General features: G+C 36.0%; 3 protein-coding genes across 6 annotated transcripts in view; 2 read left to right on the top strand and 1 right to left on the bottom strand.

Moving 5' to 3' along the window:
• Positions 1–630: 630 nt before the first annotated feature.
• gdpd1 (glycerophosphodiester phosphodiesterase domain containing 1) lies at positions 631–11553 on the bottom strand. 3 transcript variants are annotated; one of them, XM_059332060.1, is made up of 11 exons: positions 11413–11553; positions 10261–10410; positions 8690–8732; positions 8270–8405; positions 6839–6884; positions 5756–5877; positions 5516–5605; positions 4800–4933; positions 3822–3881; positions 2863–2914; positions 631–2433 (listed from the first exon to the last, which is right to left on the bottom strand). In XM_059332060.1, the coding sequence occupies exons 2-11, from the start codon at positions 10394–10396 to the stop codon at positions 2299–2301; spliced, it is 954 nt and encodes a 317-aa protein (XP_059188043.1). In that variant the 5' UTR covers positions 10397–10410; positions 11413–11553; the 3' UTR covers positions 631–2298. The 3 variants fall into 3 exon arrangements, with proteins under 3 accessions (XP_059188043.1, XP_059188045.1, XP_059188044.1); XM_059332062.1 differs by having other exon boundaries at positions 8345–8405; XM_059332061.1 differs by having other exon boundaries at positions 10261–10407.
• Positions 11554–13788: 2235 nt separating this feature from the next.
• On the top strand, positions 13789–20791 carry LOC131970326 (ion channel TACAN-like). Its single transcript, XM_059331695.1, has 12 exons — positions 13789–13857; positions 14148–14266; positions 14435–14551; positions 15046–15105; positions 15245–15340; positions 15463–15552; positions 16857–16922; positions 18257–18318; positions 18424–18516; positions 20029–20093; positions 20351–20419; positions 20606–20791. The coding sequence occupies exons 1-12, from the start codon at positions 13789–13791 to the stop codon at positions 20717–20719; spliced, it is 1020 nt and encodes a 339-aa protein (XP_059187678.1). The 3' UTR covers positions 20720–20791.
• Positions 20792–22946: 2155 nt separating this feature from the next.
• The window catches only part of porb (P450 (cytochrome) oxidoreductase b), a 34961-nt gene continuing 30189 nt past the window's right edge, over positions 22947–27718 (top strand). The window contains exon 1 of one of the 2 annotated variants that reach the window (XM_059331069.1): positions 22947–23087. Coding sequence is in view for 1 of the 2 variants with exons in the window: in XM_059331068.1 (XP_059187051.1) it covers positions 25051–25125 (75 nt within the window). In the remaining variant the exon portion in view is untranslated. Of the gene's footprint in view, positions 23088–25035; positions 25126–27718 lie in introns of those variants that run through there. The other variant, XM_059331068.1, reaches the window with a different exon arrangement.

Here is a 27718-nt window from a genome sequence, read left to right as displayed (position 1 = left end):
AAATTGACCATCTTTGGCAGTAATCGCACTGGCCGTTGACATTATGAGTAAATGACAGCTGTATCAACCAATCAGCAAACTGATAAGGCATAGCAACACTGAGCTTATTGGTCGAGGGGAGAAATCAGCGACCAATAATCTCCCTGGAAACTCACATTTTTACTGAATTATCTCAAATGCACACTACAAGCTCCATGTGAGTGTAGTTTTATGAAAGAACGTCAAGCAAGGGGAAGATCAGAAAGGCCCCATTGGTTCCTGTAAAAATGACTAGAAAAATGTCTGCAAGGATGTTTTTTATGTAACAAAACATGTCCAGCATCATTAACTTTCCCACCACAGTATAAACGTATAAAATACCTTCAGTCTACAGCGCCACCTCCTGACAGCCTGTAGGTGGTTACCTAATATTAATCAATATGAAATGTCATACATTTGTTGTCCAGAGTGGTCCAAAACATTGTTTATCATACATACACACTGTTTTATTTATATATATATATATATATTATAGAAAAGTACATTTCTATCAATATCAAATATATATATATATATATATATATATATATATATATATTTGATATTGATAGAAATGTACTTTTCTAATCAAATGGCATACTTCATGTGGGGTAAGGCATCTTGTTAGGCAGCCAGGTCCCACAAACTGGTTCTGTCAAAGTCACAACACATTCAAGCACAACACAGTTTAACAAATGTTCATTTAGCCATGCAAAACAACTATACTCAATACACCACAGGTAATGTAATCAAAACATCCTAAAGTATATTCATTAATGCAAGATCTGTAATATGACACGTGCACATTTCACTCATGAAAAACCACTCTGTGACAGCACGAATACAAAATGCCAAACAACAACAGTAAAACAGCAATACTGTTTTGACTGTAAAACACCAAACATATCAAGTACATTCAACCAATAGTACATTCAGTCCTGACCCTCACTGTGTGGTCACAAGTTTGGATTAGAAAACATCAGTGGTATGATAATCCTAATGATCTTTACACTTTTAAACTGTGACACCCGCAGCGAGAGCTTGGTAAAGAGTCGCAGTCCTTAATACATTTATATTTCACGTCACTGCAATGATGCAATCAGTCAACGTGTATCTGTGTTCCTGCTGTATTTCAAATACACTTTAAAGCTCATATATTGAAATTGCTCATACATCTCAAATATGAAGGTCAATACTGTTTACATTTACATTAACATAGGTGAAAAAGGTTCAGCTCATTACTAAAATGAACAAGATGAAGTTTCACTTTGTGCAAAAAATTCTTTCTCAGATTCTTTAGTGGACAAATTCAGTTAGCCTCAGTCATTTCATTTGATCCAGAAGAAAATCAGGGGAGACTTAGCAATAACAATTACACATAAATAGACATAAACACAGCATTGAAACATACAACACATTGTCTTTAAAAAACAACACACAAAAAAAGTGTATTTTTTTAGTACATAGTTCAACTAAATGTGCCTTTGAATCGAAAATATGGAGCAGTGGAACGACCTCAGTACCCACACTGCTCATTTGAAACTTGTGTCTGCTGCACCCTGTTATTTATGACTGCATCAGGCAAAAAACATCTCTTAGCTGCAAAGATGTGTATTTATTGCATGTGCTAATTGACTGCAATAATGAAGAAAAAAAATGGAATTGGAAACATTGTAAGGATGCTCTGATATTAACATCAAACTGCATCTGCTGGTGTTTTAAATAGCACAGTACTTGAACCATAACTGTCTTTTACTTGAAAGCATAAAAAAAGGCCAAAATAACATGTTTTCTGTAAAAGAATTTCCAAGTCAGTAGCTATTATTCTATTATGAAATTCAAGGCTGATGAGACTTGCAAACACTATATTTCAATTCCCATTTTGTCCTATTTTATTGAAATATTTAAAAAGGTTGTGTGGATTTAATTAGCCGCGTAACACTCTCTGTGTGTTCGGGTATCCAGCGAGGGGAACAAAGAACATGCAAGAAACACAACTCAAAGGAGATAATAATATGTAGCAGTTGCAGTGTCCCATTAAGAGTATTTTATATGATTGAAAACAGAAGTTTGTGTCACCAGTACAACTGATTCCTCAAATCAGTGCAGGGTGCATGACAGCGATCTCTATCAAGTATGAAACACAGTGTGAGAAGAGCCTTGCTGGAATGCATGCAGTGAAAGTGGGTGCACTTGGGAGTGGGTGGGTCATTTAAGCAGGTCAGTTAGGTCGAAGGATAATCATTGGTGCTGGTGGGGGGTGAGGTAGAGTTTGGCAGGTCACTGGGGTTTAGAAATGCCATTCCTATCCAAGAAATCTTTAAGCTTGGTGGGAAAATCTGTCATAACACCTGTGGCTCCCAAGTCAAATGCCCTTTGGAAGTCCTCCTCGTCGTTCAGCACCCAAATGTACACCTGAAACCAGATGCAGGACTCGGTTAAAAAGCACACAGACATCACTTAGCGGAGGACAAAGAATGCTTCTGTACTCTAACAGCAGTGTTAGCGGGCTATTTTTGAACTTGTTGGAACCATAGACATTTCCCAGTAACTGCTCTTAACTACAGGCATAACAGTGTGACAACTACACAAACAGAACTCAGTGAGCAGACAGGCTCGTTGACCCTGCAGATAGTTTTTCCAGTTATTCTTGGAAGCAAAGTCAATACAGTCAACTTAACCCATAACAAGATTCTATATATGTCCCTAGTTGCTCTAAGCTATGTACATATCAACACTGGATACACTGTTGTATGAAAAAAAACCTCCAAGCTTTGAGCTTTGAGAAACAGGTTTTTCTCCTTTATGAGGACTACTATAGACATTATGTAATGGCAGCTTTACCTGTATTCCCCTGGCAGTTAGATGCTTAAACAAAGCTTTCCTCATCAGCAAACTGCAAGAGAAAAAAAACACTCATCTGCAGGGAGAAACTGCAAGTATAGCAAAGCTAGAGTGAGGTTTAGTTGCACAGGTTCTATATTAATCAGGGTCACACAGTAATGTATAATGTGTGTATTATTCTATATTAAGTTATTAGAGTTCTTCCCAGTGTCCCTGGACAGACAAGAAAATAGATATACGCAATGGTAGCCACAAATTAAAACATAAATACAATGAAAAAACACAAATATACAAGTAAACAGATTTAAAGTTACAGCTACAGACACAAATTCTTTGATATTAACCCTCTGAGGCCAATGCAGTTTCAGGGCAGTTTTTTTGCTCCAGTCATGTTTTACTCACTGTGGCCTTGTTTTTCTCTGCAAAATATCTCTATGAAAACAACACAATCAGGGCTAGAAGTAGTGAGATGGGGCAGGGTAACACCGTCAAAATGCCATAAAAATAAATAAACCCAAGCTAAATTTCAAGTGTTACCAATAATGAGAAAAGGGGGCTCTACATATTGAACGATTTACACTTTTACAATCTTTGCTTAGCTCTGTGTCAAAGTTCGACTGAATTTTTGTCACATCACGTTTATCTCAGCTGAGTCTATCATAATTTATAAGTAAAAACATTTTAGATAGAAATGTAGTGATTTTGCTGAAATATCAGTATTTTAAGCTTAAATTGGTTTATTTCTCCTGACTGCAGCATTGATCACATATAATTTGACAATCAGAAATGTGAAAATATGATGATAATTTGTTTTATTAACAGTTTCTGGCTATGATGAATGGTGTAATTTTGGTGATTAAAAACATGCCTTCCAAAGCCGCTGGCAGCTTTTTGGGTTCAGAGGGTTAAAATAATGGCAACAGAGGGATTTAAAATATTCAGACAAATTTGTGACTTACGTGTCTGCGAGCCAGGCGATGATTCGTTGACTCTTAGTTAATCTGCTGGGATCTCTTAGTCTGCAAAATCACACCGAAAAAAGTATCAGAAATCAGTTGCCACAGTCAGACTTGACACAAATTCCTCTCAAATGTGCTAAGTAGCAGGAAATTGTTATCATCAGTAGTGCTCTTTCACCTTTGCTTCACAAGTTATTGGAGGTGCAAAATGATCCGCAGAGGTAAATTCAAAGTGGTCAAATACAGCCCAAACACTAATAATACATTCTAGGAAAATAAGGAAATCTTTAACTAAAGTGGACATAAATTAAGTATGCTGGGAGAAAATGTACACAGCAAGCAACGCTTAATCACATAATACCTTGTGGAAGCACATTTAAAATATGTACATACAGTAAAGAGTAAGAGAGATTGAGAGGAGGATTAGTATAAAGCATCTATTTAGTGCAACATAAATACTGTAGTGGCCTAAACAGAAGTGTAATAAAGGAAACAGTTTAATCCTTAATGAATGTACGGCATGTATAATCTGCTCTATGTGACCCTGATCCAGTTTAATCCACTAACTCACACTCTCCTAGGCAGAGTGTGTGAATGTTTCCTTTAATGACTTCATTAGTAAGTGAGATCATGTTTCAAACAAAATTCTGACCCAGATAACAGAAACAGAGAAGACAACATGTAGTAAATACATGTGAGCCAAGAAAGTGTGAATGTTGTGTATTTGTATACTGGTCACCTCTGGTGTTGTGTTATTGCTGTATCTTCATGATAAACCAGAACCACATCCTGTAGAGTGTTACTGATGGTTGATGCTGAACATCTCCTAGAAGCTATTTTTTATTCCTAAAGCTCTATTAGTGCATTTCTTCTTGAAATTTAAATCCCATTTATATTTCTGTGTGTGTGTGTGTGTGTGTGTGTGTGTGTGTGTGTGTGTGTGTGTGTGTGTGTGTGTGTGTGTGTGTGTATACCTACTTGGTGACAATAGAAGGCATGGGGATCTCTAGAAACTGCTCCTTGAGGGGAAAGAAGGGCAAAAGACCAGTATAGAAGAGGCCTAACAGCTGTAATACTCGGGGAAGGCTGAACAACACCGGAATACGCGGGTTCTGCAAAACACAAACAAAGATTTAATGCAGTCACAGATGGTGATAAGTGATGTCTGAAATTTACTCAACACTGAAAAACCTACAGTATATGAAATATTTAGAAGTTGTGTTGAAAACTGCACAGTTTCTCCTATATGTGGCCCCTTATTCATGCTGTTATTCATGCTAACATCCTCTTAGCAAGTGTTTTTAAGAGATATTGACTGGACTGCATTTCATGTACAGTCATGTTAAAAAATATTAAACCATTGTTTTGTTCAATTTCTTGAAAGGTTTTCTCTTAAAGGTACATTTATTTGGACAGATATAATGATAACAACAAAAATAGCTCATAAGAGTTTAATTTAAGAGCTGATATCTAGACATTTTCCATGGTTTTCTTGATAATAACCAAAATCATCATCAAGAAAAACATGGAAAATGGCTAGATATCAGCTCTTAAAATAAACTGTTATGAGTTTTTTTTTGTTGTTATCATTAAATTTGTCCAAACAAATGTACCTTTAGTTGTATCAGGCATTAAAATGAACAAGAAATTGAAGAAAACATGGGTGGGCTCATTTTTTCCATTACTGTATGTACCTCTTTGTAACACTTCTTTACAATCTGGTTGCTGGCGTTGCCCCAGACCGTCAGATGCTCTCTGTCGTACTTAACAACCAGCTCAGAGACCTGCAAGAATTTTAAAGTCATTATTTAGCAACTGCAGTAAACTCAACATGGCGTGTAAAATTGGCAAACAAAAGAGAGAGAGAGAAACACAGTGAGTTGTTTTATGAAAGGGTTAAAGTACTAAGAGAAAAAAATAGGAGACACACACACCTTCTTGATAAGTGTGTCGTCGTTGACCTTGATGTCAATGTTGACAGGGGTGTTAGGAAATGCATCAAAAACGTCCCTGAGGAGAGGGATGCGTTTGTCCTCTCCGCCCTCGCAGAAACACTCTGCACAGACAAGGACAAGTCAAACACACAGTCTGGTTCAGATTATACTCAACATGGTGAGTGAGGGCACAACGGTCCAAGTTTATTCATCATTTAAACTGGGGCCAGCAGCTTGTAAAATTAAAAAAAAAGGTTATCTGTGTGGTGAGAATTATCTATTTCCTTGCTAAAAAAAGAAGAAATAAGTGATAATATAACAAGAAGTTGTCTTTTGTATATTTAATAAAGGGCTAAAACATAACAATAGTAATATTTAAGTACATTACTAATATAACAGAGTCAAATCTATTTCAGCTGAAGGGACAGAGCTTATATACCAGAGTGTATTCAGTGATACTGACAAAGACGTTAAGATTCCAGTTTCAAATTTGCAATTACAACATCAGAAGGAGGTTGGCATTGAGCACAACCACCTTTTTGCTGATTAATTTAATGAGAACAGATAAACTTAATAACAATGGATAGTTCCCTCATCACCCCATGCAGCAAAGCAAGTTTTCTCACACCCAACAGAAACCTAGCAAGGACACTAGTTTACTTAAGGTCAGTTTACTTCAATGTGCTACTATAACGAGTAGCTCATGCCAGCCACCAAACTGATGTGTACGGTAACATTGCAACAACATTAATCAATCTCATGAAGTTGTTTTAAGTTATTATGGGAGGTCAGCTCATCTAATGGTAGGTTAGCAAGTTAATGATACACTAGCTAATGTTAACTTGTGGCCATTTCATTAGAATAAAATGGTAAATGAATGTAACGTGAGTTAACTTTAATGCAGTAATTTGAGTCATGTCAGATAGATTTTTATCAGCAATATCGACTGTTAAACAATGAAGACAACAACTCCCATAATCCCACACTACTTTGTGACGTCATCAAAGTCTGTCTTTTGTTCTTGTACACAAACACACATCTCTCAAACGCTTTGTAGTAATGACATCAGTATGTGGTGCTCACCTCTCTGAAAAGTTACACCCAGCTTGCAGAGGTATGGAGGGAGCTCCTGCAAAAAGCAAACAGCAGTCAGTGGTGAACAGACAATAAAAACAACCAATAGACAGAGTGTGTCGGATCAGCCCATATCCAGAGGAGGCGTGACGAAGGTGACTAAGGGCTTTCAGATGAATGACAATGCCAATATAAAAGAGACAGGAAGGACACGTCAAAATAAGATTGATGTAAAGAACTTCTTCTTTGTACTGTGAGGCCAAAGAGCAGTGAAACTCTGAACCAAGTCTTCAGTTCCACAAACATTATTTTGGTAATCCAAAGTGAGCCATTGATTTTCTGCAGTATCAGTGTTGTATCAAGGCAAAAGGTCATCATGTGACATATGAGGTGACTCGGTTTGGACCTCACCTGATAAAGGCACATGATTCATCAATGCTGTTGCCTAATGTACAGAAGCCAATAAACAACGTGCAACTGTTGTCTGAGGATTCAATTCAAACATATGTGGTGTTTTATATGTTAAAGAAGCCCTGTGGAGTTTTCTTGTCGTCAGACAAAAGTGATGTTTGTCCCAAGTCTAACAAACTGCATTGGTTTTTTCCATAAAACAATTGCAAAGCAAATTTTTTTTAAGTACTTTAAATCGTACATTGTTTACATCCAAGTTTACTAGCATACAGGCTTCTTCTTCCCTGCCTTTTTTTGGTATATTGCAGCATATTCTGGCATGTTAGCAAACACTAAAAGGGACCCACTCATAGAAAAACAGCTCCATGGTTTTCCATAGTAACAATTATCTGATTACTTAAATTATCATTAAGATTTTCCTTTTTGTTTTATGTTGAGTGTTCATTTTTGATTCCTGGTACAACTAAAGGTACATTTGTTTGGACAAATATAATGATAACAACAAAATAGCTCATAAGAGTTTAATTTAAGAGCTGATATCTAGACATTTCCATGGTTTTATTGATAATAACCAAAATCATTATCAAGAAAACCATGGAAAATGTCTAGATATCAGCTCTTAAATTAAACTCTTATGAGCTGTTTTTGTTGTTATCATTACATTTGTCCAAACAAATGTACCTTTAGTTGTACCAGGCAGTAAAATGAACAAGAAATTCGAGAAAACAAGGGTGGTCTAATCATTTTTTTCACTGTATATTATTTCAAATAATTTCTTATTGTATTTTTTATTTTTGAATGTATTATTATTTATTTTTTTATCCTTCCTGTGTATGTCTGTGTACTGATAAAGGTATTTATTGATTGAGTTTCTCTAAAATCTAATTAAGAAAGTGTAAAGAAAAATAAACATTTTCTGTTTTGTAGGTTGTCGATATATAAGTTGGAGGGAGATCAGAAAATATTCAAGGGGTAGTTATTCCTCTGTCAGTTATACAAATGGGAAGATATCAGCGAGCATTAACTCACAGCGTAGCACATGTCGGAGATGCGGGCGTTGATGCCAGAGGCCCTCTGCAAGCTGGCATCGTGTGAAACCACTACCTCTTTATCTTTTGTCAGGTGGCAGTCCAACTCCAGCATGTCTGTGCCAAGATCCACAGCACTGCATGAAAACACAGTACACACTGTATTTATTACTATACTTGGAAGGTTCCATTGACTTTTATCACATACACATTTAACAAAAGCAGTGAACTGCTCAATCCATAAATCAATTAGAAACCACTTTAGCAGCCTATCATGTGAGGCTTTCAAATCAACAGTATCACAAGCTCAGATGACACAACCTGCCCACAATCACAAGAACAAGCAGCAGTTATGTTTCACACATACATGCAGTAATCAAAAAGAATGAGCTTTGTCACTGTGACTAATTTTTCTACTCACTGCTTGAAAGCTGCCATGGTGTTTTCCAGGTTTTCACCTGCTCCTGCAATGAAAAAAGTTAACACATTCAGCATGGTACAGTTTTCCTTTCTATATATATGTTCTACTGTGGGACCCACAGCTGGAACACTGCCCTCAGGCTACTGTCTGATGGAAGCACAGTTATAAATAAACAGCCATATTATCAAAATCATGCAAATCAAATCTATTAACTACATGGTAACAGCCTCAGCAGAGAGGAATACAGTAGCCAAACACTGAACAGTGGCCATATTCTAAACTTTTGGGCCTGACCAATTTATTATTATTGTATTATACATACAATGTATTTCAATGCCAATTCCAAAAGGATAATGAGTAAAAAAGTTACTCTAAGAGTGTAAATTCACAGAAAAAAAGATTATCAGTTTTAACATTAAAGATATATTGACTTTGCCTTATTGTCTTTTCAATTGAATATATGTTGAAAAGAAATATTTTATTTAACTTTTAGACAGTAGCCATATTTGGGGGAATCAGGGTTGAACATTGTCAACCAGTTCTAGAAATGATAACTGAGAAAATAAAGAATACATAAAAAAACATAAACAGCAAAATTAACCTTAGTTCTGTATGTTCTGTATCAGTCAATCGCTGACGATAATAGGGATGTACCGACCCAATATTCAATATCGTATTGGGCAAATATTGGCCAAAATCACTGGATCAGATTTTGGAAGATTAAAAAAAAAAGATAATCCGATCCAATCCATAAACCTTAACTATCATGTAGATGCTTCACTCAAATTTGGGTGACCTGCGTGAACAGTTAGTGTTATATTGAGGTAATGTTGTGGTCAATGTATTTCTTCCTTTAGGGGAGTAGTAGTTTCACAGTTAGATTTGAGCATGAAGTCTTTAGATGGGTTTAGCATTTTTTAGCAGCTTGTCGTGTTTCAGAAACAAAGACGGAGTCAGATTGATATCGGCAGATACTTAAGGTTGCCTTATCAGTATCAGACCTGAAAAAAAATGGTATTGTGTCATCCCTAAACCATAAGTTGAAAATTCAGTGAGGAACTTGTAATTAGGGCTGGGCGATATGGACCAAAAGTCATATCCCGATATATTTTGGCTGAATATTGATATACGATATATATCCAGATATTTTTATCGCAAAGTGAGAGCAAATGTTCAGTCAAAGTCGAAGCCAAATATGACATGTCACAAGTAGTTTTATTGAAACTGTTTATTTAAGTGAACATAAATACTGTACAACAACAGGAGTACCTTTTTTTTTTTTTTTAAATCAAAGCTCCATAAAGTGCACATTCAAATAAAAAAAAATATCTTAAATAAAAGCTGCAGCTTGCCTGGAGCAAGGATCACAGTGCAAATTTGAATTATATCGATATATGTGATACGGTCTAATTCCATATGACATTTAAAAATATATCGATATATATATATATCGATATATCGCCCAGCCCTAATTGTAATGCAACATTTTTGCCTTTAGTGGTATTTTGAGAGAAAGAAAAAAAAATCAAACATGACAAATATTGAAATCAAAGTGGGTGTCACTAACTAACCTCCACGATGGGAAATGTGCCTGCCCAGAAATGTCTCTCGCTTCTTCCGGTACAGAAGATTTGGGCATTTTAGCAGCAGGGCAGAGGTGAGCACATAGCCCGTTACTGTTGACAGGACATACACAGCAGCACACATCTTCTATCAGTCTGCTGGAAAACAAACACAAGCAAATGAAAGTCAATATTAACAGAGAAATAGGATTTTAACAAACTCACTAGTTATATCTGTCTTTGTCCAGACAAAAAAATAGCTTTCAACAACAGTGAGCGCAGAGCTGCCACTAATAATAAGTATTTCCCACTTGATTAAATAAAGGAGCAGCGGTTAATGAGAGATCTTAAAGCTGCTTACTTAGCCTGACCAACATTCATAACCCCATAGTATTACATTTAAATTCATACAAATTATAAGTGTCAACTACCCATATAAACTCTGTGTGATATACAGGATAGTGTGGGCCTCTCAGCTGGCACAATGTGATGATACAGTCATGGAAAAAAAATATTAGACCACCCTTGTTTTCTTAAATTTTGGACGAATATAATCATAACAACAAAAATAGCTCATAAGAGTCAATTTAAGAGCTGATATCTAGCCATTTTCCATGGTTTTCTTGATGATGATTTTGGTTATTACTCTTACTCTTATGAGCTATTTTTGTTGTTATCATTATATTTGTCCAAACAAATGTACCTTTAGTTGTACCAGAAATTAAAATGAACATTTGAACAATTGAAGAGAAAAACTGGTCAAATTATTTTTTCCTTCACTGTAGCTATTACACAATTATGCTCGGTCATAAAAAGACTATCACTGCAGAGCAAATAATCCTGCCATCAGAGGTCACAGAAAGCCAAAGACAGCACATTTCAGCTGCTCAAAAAATATTTAATATTTTAAATGTCAGCTTGTATTGTCACTGTGTCTACTCAGTCTCTCATTCATTACAAGTGAGGCAGTTTTGAGCTGTGTTTTCAGAGAAGTGGTTAACTTTCAGACAATATTAACTCCCTGCCGTTAAGGACATTTTTCTCATGAACAATACACAGTTGCAACAACTACCAACTAAAAATAACGTTAACCGGCATATTGAAGATAGCGAACTAGCTAAATTCGGCTAACGTTAGCTGGAGACAAAAATGATATCTTACCTTTTTCATCAAACTGTTAAGGTTATATTTGCTTCTTGGTGTTGACTAACCTATGTAAGAGTAAGATGGTACTCTGTGAGAAGATAAACTGATGGACTGAGCTCCTCTGACACCCCACAGCTGTCTGACAACAACATTCACCGGCCGCTCTCAGCTGTCTGCGCATGCGCAGGCCAGTGCTCCATTAAAAGGAGCAACAGCGACATTTCCGCCCGAATATTTCAGAATAAAAGTCAATATAAACTCATTTCCGCCAGAAAAAAATGATCGTAGCCTTATGATAAACAAACAACAAAACAAACAAACAAACAAGCAAAAAGGTTCTATTAATCGTTAGGATGAGAAACTTTCAGGAAATAATGATCTAGTATCTCAGACTTGGTATCACAAATTAGCGCTCAATATCTTTCAACCCCAATTCCAAAAAGATTGGGATGCTAAGAAAAAAGTGAATGAAATAGAATGCATCAACTTCAGAGTGTAAATTCACAGAAAAAAGTATATCAGTTTTAACATTAATTACATATTGACTTAACCTTATTGTCTTTTCAATTGAATATATGTTGAAAAATATATTTTATTTAACTTTTATTTAAGAAAATGGCAATTTTTTGTGAATCAGGGTTGTACATTGTCAACCAGTTCTAGAAATGATAACTGAAAAAAATAAAGAATAAATAAAAAGAACATAGGTAAATGAACCTCAGTACTTTAGGTCATTATGATGAGAAACTTTCAGAAAATAATGTATCTCAGACTTGGTATCACACATTTGCGTTCAATAGCAGTCATGTAAGTATTTTATGTACATAATGTGTACTGTTTAATACTGTATATTCTATATTACTGTAGGCATATTTAAGTATGTTTATAATGTCTGTTTTTTATATGCAAATTAGCTTGAACATTCTTTGTAACTCCCCCGTCTGTATCTTAAGCTGCTGTGACGACTGAATTTACACACTGCGGGATAAATAAAGTATTATCTTATCTTATCTTATCCTATCTTAGTTACCCTTAGAGGTTTAATGGCTTAGGCCTAATCGAAATAATGACTTATTGTCAGTGGTGGAATGTAACTAAGTACATTTACTCAAGTTCTGTACTTAAGTACAATTTTGAGGTACTTGCACTTTCCTTGAGTATTTCCATTTTATGTAACTTTATACTTCTACTTCTCTAAATTTTGTGGCAATATTGTACTTTTTACTCCATTACGTGTAGCTGCCAGCTTTGGATACTTTTTGGGTCAAGATTTAACATGAAAACATGATAAATTTAGACATTTGTTTTTAAATTATACCTCATAACAGTACATTTAGTATTTAAAATGAGCCCTTTCTTTACAAAATTAAATGCTGCTTACATGAATACATGAATACAAATAATATAATTGGAATATATAAAACAGTGTGAGTGGGTTCATTCTGCATAATGAGTACTTTTACTTTTGATACTTTAAGTACATTTTGATGCTGATACTTTTGTACTTTTACTTCAGTAAGTTTTGAATGCAGGACTTTTACTTGTAGTGGAGTCATTCCACAGTGTGGTGTTAGTACATTTATTTAAGTAAGAGATCTGAATAATTTTCTCACCTCTGCTTATTGTCTCAAACTAATGAGAAACTTTCTCAAAATAATGACATATTGTCTCAAAAATAATATGACTGTAAAAAAGAGGCCAACAAATGTATTTTTTGTGTATTTTCATTTTTTCAAGTTTTCATTTTTAAGTTTAATTTAAGGGGAACTGTATTGTGTCAAGAAAGTACTCTGATTGACTGCTGTCACTCAATTATATCTGCAGATTTTACAATAAAAAAAAAACTCATAGCATTTTTTAGATCATTTTAAAGAAATTAATTATTGTGCCATCAAATTACAACAACCAAAACGTTACATCAGTCTTCATGGTAAAATTAGTTTATTACAAATTAAGTCCTTTTTGTCCACCAGATGTTGCCAAAGTGCAGTTTTATAAGTGACAAAGAAAATATGTGTGAGTGTAAAGAAGGTATAATATGCATGAAAGCACAGCTTAGCAGGGAGCTGTGTGACAACTGAAAAAAATACAGACCTCTAGTCTCTGCATTGTATGAACCTATCAGCTCTGTGAGTGATAACTTAACAATGTGCTAACCAGATAATTTCCACAGAACAATGTCCAAGTCAAAATCTCTGCACATTTGCGCCAGTCAAAGTTCACTTTATGCAATAAACCGTCTACGGAGATATGAGATATACACACCCTGAAGGGAAACACTTCAACATAGCGTGCAAGTAATTTCTAGGTGGTTAAACAATCATAACTGGTTATTATTTTCAGTTGATCTGGGTTTGCTGTCAGTGTAGTGTGAAAGAAAGTGTTCACAAAATGCCTCAAGGTTTAGGAGGTGTTCTGGAGGAGTGGAAATGTCTGGAAGAAGAGTATCAGCAACTTCAGGTAAGAAATGGACCAAAATCAGCTGAAAGTATCAGATTACTCACACAGAGCAGTTGTATAAACCATGTTAAACCATACTGTTTGTTTGCTGTTGTGTAACTCAAACCACATGATTCATGTTTTTTAAGATCCTTCATGTAAATCAGCCATCATGTCAGTAATACTTGGTTTTCATGACAACTAGCATATGCTCCAGATTGTAGTATTTAAAAAAAAGAAAAGAAAAGAAAAGAAAATGCAATTTTCATTTTCTTAGTTTATTGATGAAACCACATGTTCTATTCTTCCAGGAAACACACAGACTGTACTTACAAAAGCTGCAGGAAATTTCCAAACTACAAAACAACTGCTCTTCCTCTATTTCCAGACAGCGTACAAGGCTGAGGGAGGTGTCAGACCTTGTGAAAAAGTGTGTCTGCAAACGCACGCACGCACGCACACACACACACACACACACACACACACACACATACAGCCCTGGTGCACAGAAGCATCTGAAGCATTTGACATGTTTCTCCACTCTTTTGTCTGGTTTTCTTCTCTTTAATTTGTAACCTGTTTGTATATCATTCATCAGATGCAGCAAAGGACCATCTGATGAAGATGAAAAGACCTTGGATGAAATAAATAAGAAGATAAAGACACGACCAAATGCTTTCTTTGAAATGGAAGCTTTCCTTCCCAAGAAAAATGGGTGATGACCTTTTTTTTTTTTTTTAATAACATAATGGCATTGCTCTATATACAGTCATGGGAAAAAAAATTAGACCACCCTTGTTTTCTCCTTGCTTTCTAGTTCATTTAATGCCTGGTACAACTAAAGGTACATATGTTTGGACAAATATAATGAGAACAACAAAAATAGCTCATAAGACTTTAATTCAAGAGCTGCTATCTAAACATTTTACATGGTTTTCTTGATAATGATTTTGGTTATTCTCAATAAAACCCAAATGTCTAGATATCAGCTCTTAAATTAAACTCTTATGAGATATTTTTGTTGTTATCTTTACATTTGTCCAAACAAATGTACCTTTAGTTGTACCAGGGATTAAAATGAACAAGAAAATAAAGAAAACAATGCTCTAATATTTTTTTCCATGACTGTACATACAAAGTGATTAATTACATGTTTACTATATATTCATAGTTATATAAGAAAAATAATATGATTGTTTTACCTTGCAGGTTGTACCTCCGTCTTGTTCTTGGCAACGTGAATGTCACTCTTCTCAGCAAGCAGGCAAAGTAAGCAATGAAATTCAACACACAACCTGAAGTTAGCACTTTAAAATAATTGAAAAAGATTCCTTATTTCATGTAATGAAACATTTCCCTGGCCAACCTTTTCATTTATAACATGTCTTATACTGTATGTCCTTGTCAGATTTGCCTACAAAGACGAATATGAAAAGTTCAAGTTGTACCTCACAGTCCTCCTGCTGCTCTTCTCCTTCATTTGTTATTTCTTTGTGAGCTACAGGTAAAGAGGCAAATCGCACATCATAGCTGCTTTATCCTCAGCAGTTATAATGAGCCTATTACATGGTCACAGCATGTACTGTTTGTCTAATTCCAGCACTTGTCTTTTGTCCCTGACTGTAGAGTTGTTGATGCACTCCTCAATTTCCTGCTGGTGTGGTACTATTGTACATTAACCATCAGGGAAAGTATCCTCATTACCAATGGCTCCAGGTCAGCCCTCCCTCCCTTACAACCATAATACTGAAAAAAATGATAACAGTCTTTTTAATAAAACAGTGTGTAGGATAAGTGGCATTGAGGCTTACAGGCAACTTAAAACACAAAGAGCCAGTGTTGGTTTGTCCATTGTGTTCGGTGGCCCTGAGAGCTCACAGCAACTGCAACTTAAGAAAACACATGCAAATACACAAAACATAAGCAATTTAAGAAAACATCATCAATTTGAAAACAAAAGCGCAGCATTTAGAAAATGCGCTGCAAAGACAACAACACAAGCAAATTGAGAAAACATCTCCATCAATTTGACAACACAAGTGCAGCATTTAGAAAACGCGTTGCAAAGACCACAACACAACAAAATAAGAAAACACACTGCAAAGACCACAAAACAACAGAAGTGGACACGCTTGTGATATTATCACGTTATTTCAAAATAATCATAATTTCACATTATACCGTGATAACGTTATCGGCCGATCAATAACATGCTAACGTTAGTGGCCGATCATAGCGTGCTAACGTTAGCCGGCAAACGATAGCGTGCTAGCGTTAGTGGGCTAGCAAGACCAAGACCAACTCGGTGCAGTTGAGAGAGACCAACTAAAACTTGTATCATTCATTTGATCATTGATTGTATCATTCGGTTGATGAAAATTTGATTTGTTTAACTGCAATGTGATTGATACGGGCTAGCAAGTGCACGCTAGCGGGCTAATGCTTTATATCACATTATAACGTAAAATTATAATTATCTTGAAATAGCGTGATAATATCACAAGCATGTCCAGATGTGTGCATCATTTTTAAGTGTTCTCTGGAAACACTTCTGTTGTGTTGTGGTCTATTTGTAGCACGTTTTCTTATTTGCAGTGCATTTCCTAAATGCTGCGCTTGTGTTGCCAAATTGATGAAGATGTTTTCTCAATTTGCTTGTGTTTTGCGTATGTGTTTTCATAAGTTGCAGCTCTGTGAGCTCTCAGGGCCACTGTAATTCTGGGCTACTGTAGAAACATGGTTGGGCAACATGATGGACTACATATGAGAAGGGTTCATTCTTAACTAATGAAAACACAGTGACTCTTATCTGCAGGTGATTATATACTGTTGAAAACATTATATTATGTTATGAATATTATATTCAATTCCTGCCAGCAGAGCCTCCTAAATCCTGCACACTGGATATTTAATTGCAACATGTATATATATATATATATATATATATATATATATATATATATATATATATATATATACCCAAATGTCAAATAATAACAAACATGTATCTTGCATCATAGAATCAAAGGCTGGTGGGTTTTTCATCACTACGTCTCAGCTTTTCTGTCCGGTGTGATGCTGACATGGTGAGTAGAAGAAGATAAAAACCCTAACAGATAAAGGAACAATGAAACAATATCCCAGCATATAAAGAACATTTTATTCACAGCTTTCCTGTTAGAGAAATATATAATATAGATTCATTAAAGCAACTACTACTACTACTACAGTACTATTACTTTGTGTGATTTTGGTCACTCCTGTTGACAGCGGTAGTGTTTCCATGGGCGTCACCAGCTTGTATTAAAAGGCTTTTATTGTTCTTTGGTCAATACTTTTCTTTATCCTTTGATCCTGCCCCAGCATCAGCCACAACCACTAAATAAATATAGATTAAAAAAAGAAAAATCAAAACTAACCACAGGGAAAGATGCAAACATAGGCTCCGTTCATCAGTGTACCATAAATAAATTCATCTGATTTCATAAGGATTGGACCCATTAAGAACCGATACATACAGTCATGGAAACATTTTTTAGAATACCTTTGTTTTCTTCATTGTCTTGTTAATTTTAATGCCTGGTACAACTAAAGGTACATTTGTTTGAACAAATATAACAAACAAATAACAAAAATAGCCCAAAAGAGTTTAATTCAAGTGCTGATATCTAGACATTTCCCATGGTTTTCTTGATAATGATTTTGGTTATGATTTGGTTATTATTTGTCCAAACAAATTTACCTTTAGAAATTAAAATGAACAAGAAATTGAAGAAAACAAGGGTGGTCTAATCATTTTTTCCGTGACTGTAGAAATCGCCAATCTTGTAAGGTTTACCAGTACAGAGACTCTGAACCCAAAAGCTCTACAATGAGGCAGTAAGTACAAGCAAAGTACAGTTTACTGAATACAAAGGCTGAGTCCAATCAATCCAATAGCCGTTCTTCCAGGCAAACAAACAATCAATTGATGCAGAGCTTAGCACAATACACAAGACAATGTGGCAGAGGGGAAGTGAAACTGGTCTAGTATACAGTACAGTTGCAAGAAAAAGTATGTGAACCCTTTGAAATTACCTGGTTTTCTGCATTAATTTGTCATAAAACATGATCTGATCTGTATCTAAGTCCCAAGTATGAACAAACACAATGTGCTTAACCTAATACCACACAAACACTTATAATATTTCATGTTTTTATTGAACACATCCATTAAACACTCATAGTGATGGTGGAAAAAGTAAGTGAACCCTTTGGCTAATGACTCCATTGAGAACTAATTGGAGTCAGGAAATAGCAAACTTACAAGTCCTTAAAATGAAATGAGATTTGAGTAAGGTGTAGAGACACTTGTTTTTGTTCTTTTGTTGTTGTTTCTTCTTCTATGTAATAACACATTTCTTTGCTTCCACACCTCAAGGCCAGATGGGAACCAGTACAAGATATTCAGGAACCAATTCCTTGCCTACTCTTTGTATCAAAGTAAGCACTTGAGAGAAAGAAATGCATTCAAATTCAAGTTCATACTTATACTACTCAAAATGTAATCAAAGCCTGATCCATGTGTCTTTCATCTGGAACTGACAGGTTTTGTTCAGTGTCTGCAGTGCTATTATCAGAGCGGATGTCTGTACAGGCTTCGAGCCCTGGGAGAAAGACACAACATGGATCTGACCGTGGGTGAGAAACACAGTGACGCGTCGAGGACACACAATACAGAAACACTCAGCCAGGCAAATCATAACTGAATATTTAGTTAGGAAGTCTTTTTTGCCATCAGGCATGTCGAGGGCTCCTCATTGTCACCCTTATCTACAGTCATGGAAAAATGATTACACTACCATTTTTTTCTTCAGTTTATTGTTCATTTTAATGCCTGGTACTAAAATTACAAAAATAGTTAATTTAAGAGCTGATATCTTACCATTTTCCATGTGTTTTTTTTTATAATGATTTTGGTTATCATCAAAAAAAAACATGGAAAATGGATGCTCAACCCTAAAATGATGATGCTGTTGAAACTGAATATTCTATTTTTAGATGAAATGGGGAACTTTTAACTTAAGTCAGTCACGTACTCCGGCTGAGGAGTTGTGTTTCAAACAGCACGTTTACAACCATTACACAGAGATGTGAAGTCATTGTTACTTGGACTTGAGTCGACAAAACTCACCGATGACTTGCAACTTCACAGAAATAAATAAAAGAAGAAGAAGAAATAAATGACTTGAGACTCGACTTTGAAGTTAAAGACTCATAACTTGGCTTGACTGAAAACCTGTTAATTTCATGTTTCAGTTTAAATATTGAATCTGCCCACTAGTTGGTTCCCCTCCACCTCTGTTCCCATGCAGGTACTTTTGTAGTGGCTAACCAACGGAGTTCAAATTTGACAAGCAGTGTTGCCAACTCAGCGACTTTGTCATTATATTTAGCGACTAGTCAGACCCTTCTAGAGGACTCTTTTTCAAAAAAACGACTAGCAACAAATTTAGCGTCTTTTTCTGGTGTTATTGGAGACTCGTTCCTACTCTTCTTAACGAGTAACGCTGTCCCAAAGCACTCAAAAGCGGCCCAGTCCTCCCGCAGCGGTCTCTCCCAGCTACAGTCAGCAGAGCAGGAGCTGTTAACCCCTCAGTGTCCAGTCTGCACCAGTCTGCAAATGAATCATGCATGTGCGAAATCGCCGCTCAGTAGCGACTCAGAAAGTACCAAAACGAGGCCGGTATTTCTGAGCCGCTACCTGAGCCGCGAATCAGTGAAGTTGGGCGGATCTTGGGCGGATCCTCTCACTAGAGGAAAAAGTACCTAATGGAAACACGCCTTTGGACAAAATGACTTGAGTCACATGTCTGCATTTAGGTATGAGGTATTGATCCCCTGCCACCAGTCGGGGCACTAATTTTGGAAATGCTCCTGTTGGTCATATTTGAGAGTAGGAAAAAACGACAGATGTGGTCGTATGATTAAGAGGACTTGTTGGATGTAAAAGTTAAAAATTTGATTTCAACTTGTAGATTTTTTTTTCACTGTTAAGGGGTTTATTTGTGGAGTTTTTTCCTCATCTGAAGTGAGAACTGAAAAGAACAGAGGGTGTCGTATGCTGTACTGTCCGTAAAGCCCCCTAAGGCAAATTTGTGACTATTGATATATAAATGAACTGTAGTTGACTCGTCTGTTCTCTGTTTTTAGAGGGATTCCAGTCGTGGATGTGGAAAGGGCTGACGTTTCTGTTGCCGTTCCTGTTTTTCGGTCATGTGAGTACAGTCACACTGGAATGATTTTTGTAACAAAACTTGAGAAATTTCCTCCTTTAAAAATTGTGCTCTGTCATGGTTTCGACTGGTTGACAGAAAATGCTGACATAATTCTAGACTTAATATTATTCTGCGTGTTTAGGCATGATTTGAAGTTTTCGGTATTCTGAATAACAGCTTAAGCTGTGTTTGCACAGCTGCAAACCTTTCTTTCTTTTATGAGACAAATCATGATGTGCTTGTGTTTTGTCCTGTAGTTCTGGCAGCTCTTCAATAGCATCTCTCTCTTCAGAATGGCTCAGCTTCCAGACTGTAAAGAATGGCAGGTCGGTGCTCTCACAGTCAATAGACTTTTACTCTGTCTACATGCCCCTGTCTTCATAACTGTGAAACACATTACTGACAACATGAGTGTTACATTATAATGAGTTTTGGTTACCCCACCTGATCCCCTCTATTTATACATTTTTTATGATGATATGCTTACTCATGTATTGTTCTCTATGTTCCAGGTCTGTGTGTGTGGTCTTTGCTTCCTCATTCTGTTCATGGGAAACTTCTTCACCACTGTTGCTGTGGTCCGTCACAAGGTCAAGAGCAGGAATCAGAAATCAAAGAGTCTGTAATACATACTATGATAATAAAAAAAAAAGTTCACAAAATATTGTCTCACATGCTGCTCTCTAAATTAAAAGCTCAGCAATATTGCCCCAATTAACAGTATGTTCTATGTTCTTATGCTGTCAAGTGAGTAGTTATGGCTATTATTACACAACATGTGCATTAGATGTAAAAATAAATGTTTTATGTCCAATAAATCACAATTAAAGGTAATTACAACAGAATGCACCAAATCCTGAGTCCAGAGTGTATATTTACAAAAACATAAATGTTTCAGTTTGAACATGACACAACAGTTTTCAATTGATTATATGCAGTGGTGGAATTTAACTAAGTACATTTTCTCAAGTACTGTACTCAAGTACAATTTTGAGGTACTTGTACTTTACTTGAGTATTTCCATTTTATGTAACTAATTCTACTCCACTACATTTAGAGGCAAATATTGTACTTTTTACTCCACTACATTTAGCAGAAAACTTTAGTTACTAGTTACTTTTTGGGTCAAGATTTAACATGAAAAAGATGATAAATTTGAAGTGATAAAACATTTGTTTTTAAATGATACCTCATAACAGTATATTAGGTAGTTAAAAGGAGCCCTATCTTCACAAAATTAAAATGCTCAAAACAAATAATGTAATAATATAGTTGGCATATAAAAAACAATATGAGTGGGTTCATTCTGCATAACAAGTACTTTCACTTCTTATAATTTAAGTACTTTGTAATGCTGAGACGTTTGTACTTTTACATAAGTAAGTTTTAAATGCAGGACTTTTACTTGTGGAGTAATTTCACAGTTGGGTATTAATACTTGGATCTGAATACTTTTTCCACCACTGAATATTTGTCACAAATGAGTAGCTCATCATTTCTGTTTTATTTCTTTTTCAGACAATATCACAGCTTTTTAGAATTGGGGTTATAATTAGTAAAATGCCTTTCTTATGAAAAAGACAAACAATCCAGTGAAGAACATCCTTTTACAGACACGCTAGCCTCTGTGAAGATGTTTTTTTAACAGTACTCCTGCACACTGTGTGCTTGTGCGTACATGTGTTTGAATATGTGTAGCAGCAGCTCTTTATTCCTGTTTTATGGTTGAGTTAAAGTTGGGCATGTGAATTTTCCCTGTAGGGATAAAAAAGAAAAGAAAAGTGCATTCCATTCTATCTCATTATGTTATTATGTTCCACTGAATTATTATTTCCTCCCTGTGTTGTGATAATGCAACGAAATGCTGCTTTAATTATAGAGACAGCCAATGGGGTAATGGAACATCAACTTATGTATTGTATTGACAATTTTAAATTACTTGCACATTACTTGAGCACTTTCATTTACTGTTACTTTATACTTTCTTGTATTACAGAGGAGAATATTATGTATCTTACTCCACAACATGTACAGTCATGGAAAAAATGATAAGACCATTGTTTTCTTCAATTTCTTGTTCATTTTAATGCCTGGTACAACTAAAGATACATTTGTTTGGACAAATATAATGGTGACAACAAAAATAGCTCATGAGAGTTTAATTCAAGAGCTGATATCTAGACATTTTCATGGTTTTCTTGGTAATGATTTTGGTTATTACCAAGAAAACTTGACTCTGTTTTTTTAAGGTATTTTTGTTGTTATCATTATATTTGTCCAACCAAATGTACCTTTAGTTGTACCAAGCATTAAAATGAACAAGACATTGAAGAAAACAAGAAAAAAAAAGAACAAAAAAGAACTTCAAAACTGGAGCTAAATGACTAAACAGTCATTCTGCTCCCAAAATGTTAACCTTTGAGTGGATTTTGGGGTAATTAGCATGGCTTTTACTAATAACAGGGTATGTTTTTTATTTTGCTACTTAAAAGTGAATAATCTTCCACCATGAGCATGCAGGGAGAAAGCCTTCACATGTTGTGCTGTGTAACGTGTCCTTGTCATGTGAACTTTTCTGAGTTGAAGAGGACGTTTATGATGAGTCTGCCTTTCAGTCTGTTGTGCTGGTTGGATTACATAACCATGACCCTTCGCCTGCTGCACCTCGACAGTTATTTATCATAGAAGGTTACCATCGCGCACGTCTCAGATATTAGGTAATGCCGTTGCAGACCGGTCCAAACACGTGTTCGCTAAAATAAATACAAAATAACGCTTACTTGAGCAGACAATACATGCACAAACGTCTATTTAAAACTCAAACACGTGGAGCTTTTCAAAAAATGAAACCATGTCTGGTTTTGTTTTATTTTAGCGTTGAAAGTGCAAAAATCCCCCCCCGCTGCCAAGATGGAGTTGGTATGATCCTGCGTGGCTAAAGTTTCCTTCCGTGTTGAGCACAGTGTGAGCCTGACACAAAGCGGGGAGGCAAAGGTAAGCAGAACTCCAGCAAAACTCTCATTTTACATTGATTCAATCGGCCTGTACTCTGTGGCAGTCTGTGGAAATTATTCATTAGGGACAATACATTCACACCGAAGCCAGCGAATTAAAATGGAGTTTTTATTTCTCACTGAAACATCAGCTTAAGAGAAGTGTATACTTCGGTGTTACGAAAGTGTTGCTAACTTATGTCACTGTGGAGACAGTCGTTCACTTGGCATGTAACTATAATTTTAAATACAAGCCTTCAGCATCTCCTGCTACAGTTTTGTCTTTAAATTAAGCTGTACTTTCTTTTGGCATGTGTTTTAAGCCGGTGTTGTCACGGTCCAGGGAATAGTCAGGGCCCTGAGTCCGAACCCGCTGGCTATCCAATTTAATTGTCCACGTTTTATTTGTCTTATTTTTTCTAATCGGGAAACATCAGCTACATAAGACACATCAAACTGATATCTGCAAAACACGTGTAACCTCTACAGACTCTGGGAAACCGGTTCCACTAACGTTACTTTGAGTGTTGCATAATTATTTGCTTTAAGCTGAAGAGGTGAATTGTCTGGATGAACTCTTGTAAACCTCGACCATGTCTGATTGCATTGATCATTAAAAGCTCCCAGTTGCAGCAGCTATGAAGACTCCTTTCACTTGGTTTTATTGGCGAGTAACCAGAGTCTCACATGATTTTTGAATACACTGTGTTAGCCTGTAGTTTGCATATAGAATTTGACAGTTAGTTTTAGTATTTTTGTTTGACTTTACGTAATAACACGTGCAAACAAGATAAAAACGGGTGTGCACAGGATAAAAAAAAAAGAAAAGGAAAAAACATTTAGGGTAACCACTCTGCCTGTTTATTTATTTGTGTCAGTACTTTGTATCAGTATTTTGATTTTATTTATTTTATTCTATTTTATTTTATCTTCGTGTATTGTATCGCTCTGTTGTCTACTTATCTTTTTTATTGTGTTATTTATTTATTGTGTTTATCTTTTTGTGCAGTATTTTGGAAACATTGTTTGCTAAAATCGTGCTATATAAATAAAGTGGATTTGATTGGATTTTTGTAAATAAAAGGCACAAATTAAAATATGAAAATGAAATCAACAGTAAAGTACAAAAGCCAATAATAAAGGGTTTATATGATGGACAACAGTAATAAAAGTTATATTACGTCACAACTTAAACCGCTTTGACAGAAGACAAAGTGGTTAATTAAGCATGTGATATAAGGCTGCTATGTGTCATTAAAGCTATGAATAACAAATCTCATCGAAGTTCAAGGACCTCAAAGTATGAGGCTGATGAGTATCGGCATCTATTACAGGAGACGGCCATGAATACATCTTTAATAGTGATGTAGACAAGCAGAGCCTTTGCACTGTTTTGAGATGAATGAGGCCGTGCCAAGAACAAGTTGATAAGCTGTGGCCTTGTGACAGGATAGATTGCAACCCATCTTCTCAGAAGTATTGGCATTATCTACCTGGCTTCACAAGGTAGTTGCCTGGAATGGTTTCCAGTTATTTTCAAAAGAGAATTTGTGGAATTTCTTAGCTTATTAGTGCGTTTAAGACCATCTGTTGTGTTGTGCAGATTGTTGGTATAAAGTAAACGGCTTTATATTTAACTTAAACTTTGCTGATGGTGGTGGCACAGTTGGCAGTTCCTTAAAAATATAAGGCACACCAGCATTCTGCAGTGATATGCCAACCTATCAGGCTTGCTATTCGTGGGGCAGTCATTTGATATTCAACAGGTCAATGACAATGAAAGAAAAGCAAATATTTGAACTCCTTAAAGAAAGCTAAGTAGTCGCTAGAAAGCATCAATAGGCATTTGAGATGAGAAACAGGCAAAGCAGTAACAGAATCCTGAATAATATTAATCAGCATTGGTTGTGACTGGCCGGTTCAGGGATATGTCTGTCTTCATTTTTAATCTTTTGAAGTAGAAAATGATATCCTGCGTGGCTAAAGTTTCCTTCCGTGTTGAGCACAGTGTAAGCCTGACACAAAGCGGGGAGGCAAAGGTAAGCACAACTCCAGCAAAACTCTCTTAAAGCTTAAGAGAAGTTCTGATTTCGAAAGTAAGAAAAGAAACTTACGAAACTGTTGCTAACTTACGTCACTGTGGAGAAAGTCGTTCACATGGCATGTAACTATAATTTTAAATACAAGCCTTCAGCATCTCCTGCTACAGTTTTGTCTTTAAATCAAGTTTTTTTTTTTCTTTTAGCGTGTGTTTTGAGCCGGTGTTGTCATGGTCCAGGGAATAGTAAGACTCCTGAGTCTGAACCCACTGGCTATCCAATTTAATTGTCCACGTTTTATTTGTCTTATTTTTTCTCATCGGGAAACATCAGCTACATAAGACACAACAAACTGATATCTGCAAAACACGTATGACCTCTACACACGCTGGGAAACCGGTCCAACTAATGTTACTTTGAGTGTTGCATAATTATTTGCTTTAAGCTGAAGAGATGAATTGTCTTCTGATGTAGAAAATGATAACTGACATTGACTGAGACGATGGGTCCAGACTTTTGACTGTTGCTGTATGACACAATATTCTTAAGATAGGAGGACTTGTGCTCTCAGGTTTGGTTGCTAATTGGTCCTGCTGGGAGATCAGCATGGAAAATATATCACAACAGGCAGGAAATACTGTACGTTTGAACTAGTTTGTGGCCATTGCCTTATCTCATGCATGATCAGACTAGTAAAGAAAACCGGTTCAATATTTTAATCAATAATATAAAAGATGTAAATAAACATGACATAAAAAATAAGAACCTCAACATACTGCAATTTAATTCACAGCACCACAAATTGGTATGGCACTGTGGGAAATTATGCATTTCCTTGCAGAGAAGTGAACAAATATGTGATAATACTTTTGTATATTTAACAAGTGAGTATAACAGAGTCTAATTTATTGTTTCCCCTCATCTATCTACACTCAACACACCATAATGACAAAGTGGAAACAGAATTATAGAATTTTTGCTAATATATTAAAAAGGAAAAATTAAAATGGCACTTTGACATACAGTGCTCAGCATAAATGAGTACACCCCCTTTGAAAAGTAACATTTTAAACAATATCTCTATGAACACAAATACAATTTCCAAAATGTTGACAAGACCAAGTAAATATAACATCTGTTTAACTTATAACATGAAAGTAAGGTTAATAATATAACTTTTCATTCATAATTTTCAGTTTTACTCAAATTAGGGTGATGCAAAAATGAGTACACCCCACTAAAAGTCTTGGGAGCAAAGCTAAGTTTTAGACTACAAATGTCTAATTTAACAATCGACCCCAGGTGAGTCTAATTATTCATTACACAGGTGTCCAGCAGACAGTTGACTATAAAAGGGTGTTACTTAAATAAAGCCCCTTCCCATTTCATGTTGTTAGCAATGGCACCACATGTCTCAAGACCTGAGAAGGAAAATAATTTCTTTACACCGCAAAGGTGAAGGCTACAAGAAGATAAGCAAAGCTTTACTTATCAGTCAAGAATACTGTAGCAAAAGTGGTACAAAAATGTAAAAAAGATGGAACTGCAACCATCTCACAGAGATGTCCAGACCGTCCGCAGAAGTTAACACCTCGACAGCAGCGTCTTCTGATGAGAAGGGTCCAAGAAAATCAGCATGCAAGTTCATTGCAGTTATCTAAGGAATTAGAAAGCCAAACTGGGGTGACTGTTTCTGGTGACACAATACGCCGTACACTGCAGAGGAATGGCATGCATGGGTGCCGTCCACGAAGGAAGCCTCTCCTAAAGCCCAGGCACAAAAAAGCCCGTCTAGAGTTTACCAGGGCCATGCTGACAAAGATGAAGACTACTGGGACTCTGTACTCATGGGTGATGAGACCAAGATAAATGTTGTTGGAACTGATGGCTTCAAAACTGTGTGGAGTCGCAAAGGTGAGGATTACAGAGAAAAATGCATGGTGCCTACAGTGAAACATGGTGGTGGCAGTGTCCTTATGTGGGGTTGCATGAGTGCTGTTGGTGTCGGGGAGCTGCATTTCATTGATGGCATCATGAATTCACAGATGTATTGCTCTATACTGAAGGAGAAGATGCTACCATCACTCCGTGCCCTTGGTCGTCGTGCACTTTTCCGACATGACAATGACCCTAAACACACATCTGAAGGCCACTGTTGGATTTCTGAAGAAGAACAGGGTGAAAGTGATTCAGTGGCCAAGTATGTCTCCTGATCTGAACCCAATTGAACACCTATGGGGAATTCTAAAGAGACAAGTTGAGCATCACTCTCCATCCAGTCTCTAAAAGAGGCCATTCTTGAGGAATGAAAAAATATCAATGGAGCAAAATGTTGTCAACTTGTTCATTCCATGCCTAGAAGACTTAGTGCTGTCATTAAAAATCATGGAGGCCATACAAAGTACCAGATGTAATAGTTTTTGTTGTGGGGTGTACTCATTTTTGCATCGCCCTTATTTAAGTAAAACTGAAAAATGTGTAATCTAAGTTATATTATTAACCTTACTTTCATGTTATGAGATAAACAGATGTTATATTAACTTGGTCTTGTCAACATTTTGGACATTTTATTTGTGTTCATTGAGATATTGTT

The sequence above is a fragment of the Centropristis striata genome, chromosome 4, assembly GCF_030273125.1.
Source record: "Centropristis striata isolate RG_2023a ecotype Rhode Island chromosome 4, C.striata_1.0, whole genome shotgun sequence".
Classification (NCBI taxonomy): Eukaryota; Metazoa; Chordata; class Actinopteri; order Perciformes; family Serranidae; genus Centropristis; species Centropristis striata.
This window is presented reverse-complemented; position numbering and strand designations above follow the sequence as displayed.

What these genes read in the sequence shown, in the direction of transcription:
- gdpd1 (XM_059332060.1), bottom strand. Translation starts at nt 10,396, where the DNA reads ATGTGTGCTGCTGTGTATGTCCTGTCAACAGTAACGGGCTATGTGCTC. An exon ending in GCACATTTCCCATCGTGGAG is followed by an intron (nt 8,733 to 10,260) that starts GTTAGTTAGTGA and finishes TTTTCATTGCAG; the next exon opens with GAGCAGGTGAAAACCTGGAA. An exon ending in TAACTGCCAGGGGAATACAG is followed by an intron (nt 2,434 to 2,862) that starts GTAAAGCTGCCA and finishes ATCTGGTTTCAG; the next exon opens with GTGTACATTTGGGTGCTGAA.
- LOC131970326 (XM_059331695.1), top strand. Translation starts at nt 13,789, where the DNA reads ATGCCTCAAGGTTTAGGAGGTGTTCTGGAGGAGTGGAAATGTCTGGAA. An exon ending in TCCGGTGTGATGCTGACATG is followed by an intron (nt 16,923 to 18,256) that starts GTGAGTAGAAGA and finishes CCACACCTCAAG; the next exon opens with GCCAGATGGGAACCAGTACA. An exon ending in CGTTCCTGTTTTTCGGTCAT is followed by an intron (nt 20,094 to 20,350) that starts GTGAGTACAGTC and finishes TTTGTCCTGTAG; the next exon opens with TTCTGGCAGCTCTTCAATAG.